The 10,833-nt window shown below is 52.2% G+C and overlaps 1 protein-coding gene across 1 annotated transcript; it reads right to left on the bottom strand.

Annotated features, from left to right (window-relative positions):
* Positions 1–125: 125 nt before the first annotated feature.
* Positions 126–5,093, bottom strand: LOC125702234 (ankyrin repeat domain-containing protein 40-like). Its single transcript, XM_048965235.1, has 5 exons — positions 4,606–5,093; positions 3,988–4,136; positions 2,931–3,401; positions 2,245–2,420; positions 126–1,597 (listed from the first exon to the last, which is right to left on the bottom strand). The coding sequence occupies exons 1-5, from the start codon at positions 4,731–4,733 to the stop codon at positions 1,454–1,456; spliced, it is 1,068 nt and encodes a 355-aa protein (XP_048821192.1). The 5' UTR covers positions 4,734–5,093; the 3' UTR covers positions 126–1,453.
* Between the last annotated feature and the right edge of the window lie 5,740 nt (positions 5,094–10,833).

Here is a 10,833-nt window from a genome sequence, read left to right as displayed (position 1 = left end):
GGTGATGAAACATCAAACTGGTTCTGTCCCCTGTTATCCTGCCCTCTCCCTGGGCCAGGGACCTGGGCAGGGAAACATCCCTGCTTTCAGTGCAGTGCAGGTCTGTAGCACTAACAGCAGCGGTTGGAAGAACAGAGACTTCTGTAGCTTGTTTCAGTTGTTGTTAACAACTTTATTGTTCAAAGAAAGCAAAAGGAAATAACCCTGAAGTAGTGTGCCCTAGAGTTTATCAAACTGCATAAAATATACAAAAATATTTCTCTGAATGCATAGACTTCTTATCACAGTCAAATCGCAATTAATGTTTTAGTCTCCTCTCGTTAACAGTTACTCCTTGTCAGAACTGGAGCAAAGAAAGCTTTAAGACCAGCTGCTCCTACAGCTGCACGTTCAGTAATTAGTAGAGGCAGTCTTCACAGTGATGTCCTAAATACAGGAGCTGGAAGCAAGTAACACCCAGTGCAGGTTTGGAGCAGTTATTGCACATCGTCTGAGCTAGTCTGCAAGTTATCTCATAAAGATGAATGTGTAATGCTATGGTGAAAGTGCCTTTCCTAAGAACAAAGTGGGAGCCCAGGGTGGGAATTCCTATTTCATAGTGTGTCTTTAGCTTACGAGGAGCCGGGTCTGGGCTTCAGCTCCTGGACCGAGGAATATTCAGTGCATTCATAGTGATAGGGAACAGGGGAAAAGGATGGCAATTGCTTTCAGTCCACTAAGCAGGAGTTTTAAGCCCAAGTAACTTAATGGGAAGCCTGAACAGCAGAGTCTCAGCTGCCTCTTGGCTGCTTTTCTCTGAAATGGGTGCTGATAGTGGCGTCCCTCCCAGGGCCCTGCACTGCACAGTGGTGCTGGGAGCCAGCATGGGCGCAGGGCATCGCGCTGCCTGCTCGTGTCTGAAGGCAGCAGGGTCTGCACCACAGGGACAAGGAAAAACTTCTTAAAACTGTGCTACTGCTGAGGTGCAGGGGTGGTTGGAGTGCGGGTGCCTTGGGCCGGCTGGCACAATCCCCAGAGCAGTGCTGCTGCCTGGTCCTGTCCCCGAAACACTGCTTTAATACCACAGTGTTTGTTACTGTCTGTGTTACTCCTGCACTGCAGGCCTGGGCCTGAAGGGGGGTATGCAAGCCTGATTGTCTTTTCCATCACTCCTGCTTGGTTCAAAGAGGGGGAGTACTCTGTAGAATTTCTTTGCTGCCCTCTGTTGCTTCATACAACTAAAGAACTTAACTGCATGGGAAGCATGTGATCTTAGTATACAAATGAGGTATCCTGAATTATCTGGATATAGTACCAAGTAAGAAAAATAAAAGCAAAGGGGATATTAAATACCAAAGACATTATTAGTTCAAATATTAGCCCTAGCAGTAACTTAAGGTTCCCCAGATGCCCATTTACTGCCGCCCCGGGGCAGCAGTGTATAACCGTCGTGCTTCCAGGCTGCAGGTGGCACTCAGTAGGTCAGCTTGGAGGCTCTGCTGTTGTAGCACGATCTCTCAGTCAAAGCTGGTGCAGCATTTCTGAAGGGAGAGCTGTCGCTTCTCACAAGAACCAACTCCAGCTCTTGGAAGTCCTGCAGCCTGGCGACATCCTTGTCCTGAGAGAGACAGAGCACACTGCCCTCAACATAGCTGGCTGTACTCGGCACGTACTTAGATTAGCTAAAGAAAGTGAAAACTAAAATTGGGGAATGCAGATGCGATGATAGGAATACGTGATGGACAAAAGCAGCCCTGTCAGTACATGCTCTCAAAGCATGGTTTTGTTCTCTTGAGCCTTGTTATAATTTGGCTGTGTTTATGTAACTGAAGTCAGAGTTGGGACCAAACACGTTTCCTTTACAAACTGCAGAACTATCTTTGGACTGTAAGAAATGCTTGTTTGCTAAAGGCTTATCTATAAATTACGCAAGTACCAGTTTCTGGTATTTCTTCCCCTAATATTTTTCTCTTTAAACAAGCTAATACTGAAGTCCTACATGGCAACCGTGTTAGTACACTAATGTACCCTGATATATTAAAAAAGAAAATGGATCTTACATTCCGTGCACTTGAGGAGCTGAAATAATGGCTTCCTTTGACAATATTTTAAGTGAGGTGCAGGACCAGTCCAGTGTCCTTTCAGGTTTGTGAGCTTAAGTGGTTTTGTTTTTTAGCACGTCACACTTTGCTGATGACTCACAGAAATGTCTTTGCTGGTGCCTGCAAAGCACTCAGTCAGATCATCCCCCACTCCACCTCCTACCTTTCTCAGCACTGTGTTTGGTAGCTTCCTGATCCTCTCTACGTGCTGAGGATTAATGCCCAGCTCACAGCAGCTCACTCTGAGCAGATCTTGGTAGGTCAGCTCCTGTCTGTCCAGTTCAATTTCAATGAAGTCGTCGTCTCTGAGGTTCTGCACTCTCACCTTAAGCACGAGTTCTGATTTAAAACAACAAAAACTGATTAGTTATTTCCCTAACAAGTGGAGAAAACCAAACTACAGTATCACAATTATCTTTTGAGCTCAGGTTGTACAATGCAGTGTCTGTTGCCTCACTGCGCAATGAAGGGAAGCGTTCATTCAGAGCAGCTGCAGCTGAAGGGCGCAGGCTGACAGTGCTGGCAGTCTGACCCACCCTGCTGCCACCAAAGCACCGTGCTCTGTTCTGTGCTACGTCATATGTGAGGTTTTCTGTTGCTTAGTCATAACGACTGATATTTTCCAGGTGTAGAGGAATGGAGCATGCAGAGCATCACTGTGTTTAAGGTACAGTACAATAGCTATTCTTACACGAGCAGGAAGAAATAAAAGGTCTGTGTATCGTCTGGATTTGTGGCCAAAGAAATCAACATCCCCACAACATTGTGAAACTGGAACGAATCCTTAACTTCACCAGTAACAAAAACATGGAACAGGGCAACAGAAGGATGAAAATTGCCCTTTGTTACCTTTCATGTTGCATGGGAAAGTTCCACTAAAGAAGAAGGGCTGAAATGCAGGCGCAGGCCCAGGCGGTGGGCGGCTGCTCTGCGGCACAGCCTGGCTGGGTGCTGCCGGCACAAACAGAGCCGAGCTGCGTGCTGGGGGCTGGCAGGAGCTGCTCTGTAGCCCCAGCTCTGTGCATTCTGCAGCTGAGGGCACAGCCGGCAGGACGGGCAGCTGTGCTGCAGCAGGAAGGCTGTCCTCACTGGAGCACCGCGTGGACGTGCACACACTTTCAACCTGGGCTGCTGAGGAACAAGGACTGATTTCGCTCTGGGAAGCTGGAGAGATGGAAGTGCTTTCATTTGGAGATTCTGCTGAGCTGTGCGGGGGGCTTTCATCTGGACAGCTGTGAGGGAACGGCGGGGCGGCCGGACAGCTGGCAGCAGCTGGGGGGGTCACAGCGCTGACTCCTTGACAGTCCTTTTCTTCTGTGACTGAAGTTCAGCAATGGGGCATAGGGGGATAAAGAGAGAAAAGCCACTGTGTAACTGAATTCATCTCCCTCATTGAATACAGTGTTCATATGAAAGATACATCAAGTCCAAGGTAAATAATACAAGGATAACACTACATTTTAAGGATGCAACATCAGGAAGACAAGTGGCTATGAAATGAAAGAAAATCAAGAGAAACGCAAATATCTCTGAAATGTACTATTTAAAACAAAGTAGGAGAAGAAAAGCCATTGAAAAATGGCGTTTCCAGAAGTGCAGTTCCTGTTACTCCAGAGCTGACCAGTGGTATTTCGCTGTATCCCATTCTGCAATGCTTTAAATGCAGCACTGCAAATGGTTTATTACAGCCCACACCAGGGCATTAACAGCGCATCTCCGGTGAGGGGATGCAGCTCCAGGCCTCGTCCCGCCCCGCAGCCCTGCAGGAGGCCGAAGGAGGAGTTGGGAACTCGGCTCACAGTGAAACCACCGGGCGGGAGGCGAGCGGCAGGCGCCGTTCCCCGAAGCCACGGAATCGGATGCCGCGCGGGACGAAGCCCTACGAAGCGCGAAGGCGGTGCGGTACCTCCCAGAATCCTGCGGATGTGCGCTTTGGCCGTCAGCTGCTCGGCCAGCTGCCCCGCGCCCGTGGGGATGCGGCGGTCGGCGCCCGCGTCCAGCAGCAGCGCCACCACCGGCGCGTGGCTCCGCTTGCAGGCCCAGTGCAGGCAGGTCCTGCGGAGGGAAGCGGCGCCGTCAGAGCCTGCGGGGCGCAGCGCACACGGCGCGGGTTCCCGGCACGGAAAGGTCCTTCAACTCCGCTCCTACGGTTCTATGAACCCCTGGAGCCGCGCTTTGCCCCTCCGCGGTTCTCTAGCGCAGTGGCAGCGGGAGGAAGGGCGGCTGGGCATCTCGGAGCCGCCGAGCTCAGCGTTTCTTTCCGTGTCACTCCGGGATGCGGAGGAACCGCTCCTCGGGTACAGCGCGGCCGCGGCCCATCCCGCAGCACGGCATCCCACAGCACAGCACGGCCCATCCCGCAGCACAGCACAGCACAGCACGGCACGGCATCCCACAACACAGCCCATCCCATCCCGCAGCACTGCACAGCACAGCACAGCACAGCACGGCATCCCACAACACAGCACGGCATCCCACAGCACAGCACGGCCCATCCCGCCGCAGGCCCCTCGCCGCCCCTCACCAGCCGTCGATCTCGTTACGGGAGTTGACGTCCGCCCCCGCCGCCAGCAGCCGCCGCACCTCCTCGGCGTCCCCGAGCGCCGCCGCCTCCCGCAGCCGCTCCTGCAGCTCCTCCGGGCCGCCGCTCATCGCTCTCCCAGGCGCGGACCTTCCTCGGCGCCGCCACCCCACCCGCGGCCGCGGATCCCGTCACGGATACGCGGCGTTACGCGGGGCCGGGCGGCCGCCTCCGCTCCCCGCCGCTCCGCCGGGCCCCCGCCGCCCCGAGCCCGGCCCCGCGCTGCCTCCTCGCTGCCGCCGCCATTTTGTGCGCGGGGCCGCGCGTCGCCCTCCGGCCGTGCCGTCCCGCTACCGCCGCCCGGGAGGATCGGGGCCGGCCGGGACGCGGCGGCGCGTTGCCCCGCGGGCAGCTCCCGCTCCTTCCCGGCCCATCGGCGCCACGGCTCCGAGCGATCCCTGCGCCCGAATCCATGCGGTGCGGCGGCTCCCCGCGGCCACCGCTAGGGGGCGGTGCGGCACCGCCGGGCTGCGCTCCCCGCTCCGGCCCCCGCGCCGCTCCCACCCCGCGGAGCGCCAGGCTCTGCGCGGCACCGACCTCGCGGTTACACAACGCGCCGCTGCCCGCAGTCATAAGATTTCCTCCCGCGAGAAAGGCTGCAGAAGAGGATTAGGACTCAACGCTCCCGCCTGCCGCCTTTGCCCTTCCTGCTCTGAGTCTCGGCCCAGCCTCCCCCTTATTACCCTGCTTACTGCCGCTAGCATACATGCATCACAACCGAGCGAGGCTGAGAACTCGCCCTTCCCTCCCTCCTTTCCGCTCTGTCAGCCGACAGTCCGCCATCCCAACCCGCGTGTGATTTCTGCACACTGAGCAGCAGGTCTGTGTGCCCATGTTGCACCACAGCAGCTGTTGGCCATCAGCTGGGATCTGCACTCTGCTGCCCAAAAGACACCACGCAATTGGCTTCCTAAATGTCCCTCTGAAATGCCCTTGGCCTTCATCAGCAGCACACCGAGCCCCTGCTCTGAGCCAGAGGTGGAGGCACAGGAGGAGCCCAAGGCAGTGATAGTTGTTGGTTTCCATTGGGACTCATGGGTGCTCACCACCTGTATTCACCTCCCTTTGGGTATCGGTGGGAACAGCAGAACACACAGCAGCGCCAAGCAGAGCTGAGATGCGAGGCACTTGGACAGCTTGCGGCTCACAGCAGCCATCAGGGACCCGTCCACAGCTTTGGGCCATCCTTTGTCCTCAGAAATTTCCTGGATTTAATTGGCTAACTTGTTAGAGCTGCCTTTTTGCACACTGCTGGCTGGGGCTGAGCTTCTGCAAGGGTTCTTTTCTCCTTTTTTGGTGAAACCACCATCCATGCATTAGGTTTGAGCTCCTTTTTTCCTCATTTTTAAGGCTTATGAATTCTTTCACTCCTTCCGCATTTCAGGTTTAATTCCCCAACTCTTTTAACCAACTGCTCAGCCATTTAAAGTTATTATTAAGCACTGTTTCAAAGGTTTAAACCCCCAGTTCATCAGTGAGCATAGATACAGCTGTATTACTGCATTTGAAACACCCATTCCTCACCCAAAAAACATCTCTGAGGATTTTCACCAGCAGTAAGGTATTGGAAAATGCAGGGATAACCCAAAAATGTACCCATCACACTTAAAGCACAACTGCACACACAGCTATGAAGCCATAGAGCATGAAGGGGCGTGCAGATGGCAGGGCTGGTGGGGAATGAAGGAGAAACGAATTAAAAGCCAAGCCCAGTACTCACACTGGGCTAAGCAAACTCTGCCTTTCTTTTGCCCTAACCTCACAGCTCCTCCAACCGAGTAGGAACTGATGCACAGACGGTGGTACAAAGTGCTGGGAGAGATGGCAACTCTCATATTTTTCCAGCACGTTCTCCTCTTCCCTTCATTTTTGCTACATCTGCTCAGCCTGACCAATCCCTTCAAAAATCACGCAGATCATCTATTTGTGCAGTTGTTGATTTGACATTGTTCCTACCTGCAGGGCAAACAAATCACCTCTGAACAAACAGGGAACTGGACCCTGGGGGGGGTGGTACATCAGCTCAGGGACTTGCGGTTAAGAAGTCTGGTAGATTTTGATAACAACTGGAAATTGTTCAGTGGATTAGCGGCTGAAGCCAGTTTGGCTTGGAGCAGCGACAAGCCTGAGCTGCAGTGCGTGGATCCAAACTTCTGCCCTGGCTTGGGCCCAAAGCCCCCCCTAAGCTGAGCGGTGTCCAACCCAGAAAGCGAGCAGCCGAGGGGATCCCTGGCTTTTTGCCGGCCGTTCTGCCGCGTTCCTCCCTGCCCAGGCCTGAAGGCCCTTGCCTTGCTCTCCAGGGCCATGGAAGCAGCCTCTCAGGGGCACATGGGGCTCCTGTTCAGAGTCCTGCCTGCACCTTTGGAGCCAAGATGTTTCTGTGGGTCTGCTCCAAGTTCAGCTCCCGATGGCCTGTGTAGGAAATCCACGTGCTGTTAGCAAGACGCTGGAAACAGTTCACCTGCATTCACAAAGGCAGCACTAAGGTTTAGGCCTTGCCAGAGAAATCTTGTACCTGTGGGGCTGTGGTTCTGTCAGGAGATCCTGCCCCATGCAGAAGACCAGAGCAAGGCCTAGATTCCTCTTCAGTTGCATTTTAACCATCACAGAGGAAGCCACGAGTTATAACCAGTCACACTCGGGAGCTTTGCCCTGTGCCCTCCTCGCAGTGCTGAGGTGCAGCCAGCTGAAGCTACGCATCAATTAGAAGCTCTCCATTGACTTGGATGGGCTTTCTACCAGACGCTATTCAATTCCACAGAGTAATTAGCAAAGCTGTAACTAAAGAGGTCTCCATGGAGATTGACAGCATCACCTCTCAGCTGGTACATTCTCTGCCTCCTATTCTAAATTTGTTCTTGCTGTCTTCCTGGCTCTAATCCATAAGGTTTGCTAAATCTTCCAACGTTTGTGATACATCAAAGCCGTGGAGAGAAGGGCAAAGGCAACTGGGGAGGGAGCAGAGAAGGAAATAACCCGGTGCTATAAGGAAAAGAACAGAAACTGTTCAGACACACATAGCCAGAGTTTTGAGAATGGGATTAGGCAGAACAGCACCTCTGCCTGCCTGTCACTCGCAAATTCTTGCTAATACTTTAGGAGCTTATTGGACTCAGCACCAAACACCCAAACAGACTAATCTGTATTATAGACACATAATCAAAGTCACAAGGTTTTACATAATATATATTGGTGACACAAGAAGTGTTTGTTCGCATAATTTTGTCATCAAGATTAGCAGCCATGAAAGCCCCTACTGTGCACTAACCTGGTTTTCTATGGCCACTCCATTGGTATGCAGCGATTCCTCAAAGAAATCAGAAGGCACTGAGAAAGTGCAAACCAAGTACGTGCTCTGAAGCAGCAGCATGAGTAGATGGCAGAGCAAGGAGTGGGTTCAAGGTGGATAATAATGCCATATCAACAAATCTGATCATTTTAAAAATGAATTTGTTTTTGAAGTGCACAAAAGTGTATGGAAAGTCTGTTTTTTCCACTGCACACACAGAGCTGCTTGTAAGCACAGAGCTGCAGTCACAGCTCCAGCCGTGGGTAGCAGAGGCGATGTAAAGATTCTGCAGGCACACGGGTCAGCTCATTGTCATGCCTGAGGCACAGCAGAGCAAAGCAAAGGTCCTGTGAGGGTGCCCCACATCCTCCCATCCCACTCCAGGCAGCCTGGCCAGAGTTCACCCCTCTGAACTGAAGCGCCCCACAAGGAATCCCATTGCCCTAAGTGTCCCCACAGCCAGAGCTGTGCCAGCAGGACGCCTGCAGTGCAAACTGGCGCTCAGGAGGGCTGAGTTGTCCTCTGGGTTCGCCGCAGTCCACGCGTTGCTCCCATGTGAAGCTGAACTCGCTCCTGAAAGCTGCTTTGTGGAGCAGAGCTCTGGACTGCCTTCAAGCTGAAGAAAAACCAAGCACTGGGTGGGATCTCCGGAGGGGTTGGCTACAAACTCACCCCACTCTGCTTTGAAATCAGGAGAATATTTACCATCTTCATCCATCAGAGGAAAAACAAACAAACAAAAAAAAAAAAAAAACACACCCTCATTATGGAACACGTTTGAAACATTTGCCTCTAATGATGCTACAATTCCTTTGTACCTCACGACTCACAGAAGACCTGCTGTGTTCACCATTAAAACACAGCCTCAGCAATTGGTCCCAATTGGTCTGATAACACAGCAGCACAACACACCCAGGAATACAAGAGCTATTAAACCACAAGGATCTCTTAAACGTCACCTGCAGTTGCTGTGCCGTCACATCAGGGCTGCTTATCTCCAGCCCTGCCAGCAAACAGTGAGTGCTGCAGCTCATCAGGTCCCACTGCGCTGCAGGTGGACTCCTTGTGCTGCACACAGGGAAAGATTAAAAGGAGAACGTGCACTAATAAGCTGAAATAAGAATGAATAGCAATGGAAAAAAGCCACAAAATACAAACATCCTGTCAGCAGGGCAGGCAGGAGTCCCACACATGAAGACCCATGGAAGCTGAGCATCACGGCTTGGCAGGCAGCATCTGCCAGCTGTCTGTGTGCTCAGCTCCATGCCCTGTTTGTACCATTGTCTGCATTTGGTCACCATTGGGTGTTTCCAGTAGTGGTGCCAGTGGCCCAAAGCAGATGTAGGAGCTGCAGCTGGGGGCCTTCACCCAGGTTTGGGCTCCGCAGGGCACAGCATGTCATGGAGCTGATGGTGAAGGAGCACACAGAGCACTGCAAGCTGAGCAGCACAGGATCGAGGGCTGCTAAGACGCCCAGCTCTGGGTGAGGGGCTGCTCCAGGCACAGCCTGCACTGCAAGTGAGATCCGGGAGTGGGGGCGTGCAGCCAGGCAGAAGAAGGCAAGAACTCTGAAGCTCGGATGATTTTTGTCCTAATTTAGATTTAAACTCCAAAAAGACAAAGTTGACGATGAGGATTTCATGGTATTTGCAGAAATAGAAATAGTTCCATTTTGTGAACATTAGTTATTGTTTATAGCTGAGTTTTGGATACCAAACCCTCAGAGGAGCTCTGGCACTTCCAGGTTATCCATAGAGGCTCCCAGGGCCCTGAGCTGCTGCAGGTTGGAGGGTCTGGTGAAACCTCTGCTCTGCTGCAGCCGACTTTGCAAGAAGCACAGAGATGGGCAAATCTGCAGCAGTTTTATTTTACTTCACAGCATTGCAGCTCAGACCTCCTTCACTGAAGGGTTTGTAGCTTCCTAAAAGGAACAGCTCAGAGTGGTGATGAGATACTACCTGCACATGGAAGTTGCAGGGAATTCAGTACAAACTCTGGCTTTTCAAGGGGGAAACATGGGGGCTGGGGGCTTAAATTAGCAGCTCTTGCACAGCGGCTTAAAGCTGTGCAGCTCGCATAAGTCGACTCACATCACAAACAAAAGCAACAAGATGCTTCTCTATTAAATTAGGTTTTTGAAAAGCAAACAGTGCCCATGGGGTTGGAAGTGGAGTCTCATACTGCAGCCTTTCATGGCCGCCGCTGTGTGATTCTCAGCAAGTGGCTTCCTCCCAGCTATAAATTCCTTAAAATAAATAAGGAAGGTTGAATTAGGGTCACTTGCAGACTGAAGTGGGTCTGCACAATGGGTTTAATGATATTCATTAGCCTCCTACAGCAGTGCACGTGGAACTAAATTAGCTGACGTTCCTGGAAGGATGTTCCACACTCTGGTGAAAGATGAGCTGAGCCTACATCAGGCCAACGCTGGCGCTTTTATTCTGAGTTTGCATTCAGATAGAGCTGAAAGCAAGAAAATCAGAAGATCACCACTGAAATGCTGTAACGCCATAATGTGATGGAGAGCACAGCAGTAACAGCAGAGTGGCACAACCCTAAGCCACAGCAAATGATAACAAGCCCAAATGCAGCAACCAAAGACACAGAAACAAAGGAAGAAAAACCATTACCTTTAAAAAGCCTCAGGTACACAGAGCTCTCCAGCAGGATGCCCTCACCTCCTCCTGCCAGCCCTTAAATGAGGGCTGGGAAGGGGTGGATCCTGGCTCCATCCCTGCTGATCGATCAGGTACATTGCATGCAGCTGAGCTCCCCTGGCTTGGCTCTGTCTTCCCACCAGGTGCTCCATCACTGCTTCAGGCCCTGACTCAGCATTTCCACTACAACCACCAACAACCAAGGCATCTGTTCACCACTGAGGA

Source organism: Lagopus muta, chromosome 18 (genome assembly GCF_023343835.1).
Source record: "Lagopus muta isolate bLagMut1 chromosome 18, bLagMut1 primary, whole genome shotgun sequence".
Taxonomy (NCBI): domain Eukaryota; kingdom Metazoa; phylum Chordata; class Aves; order Galliformes; family Phasianidae; genus Lagopus; species Lagopus muta.
Note: the sequence above shows the minus strand (reverse complement) of the source record. Positions and strands in the feature narration are given on the sequence as shown.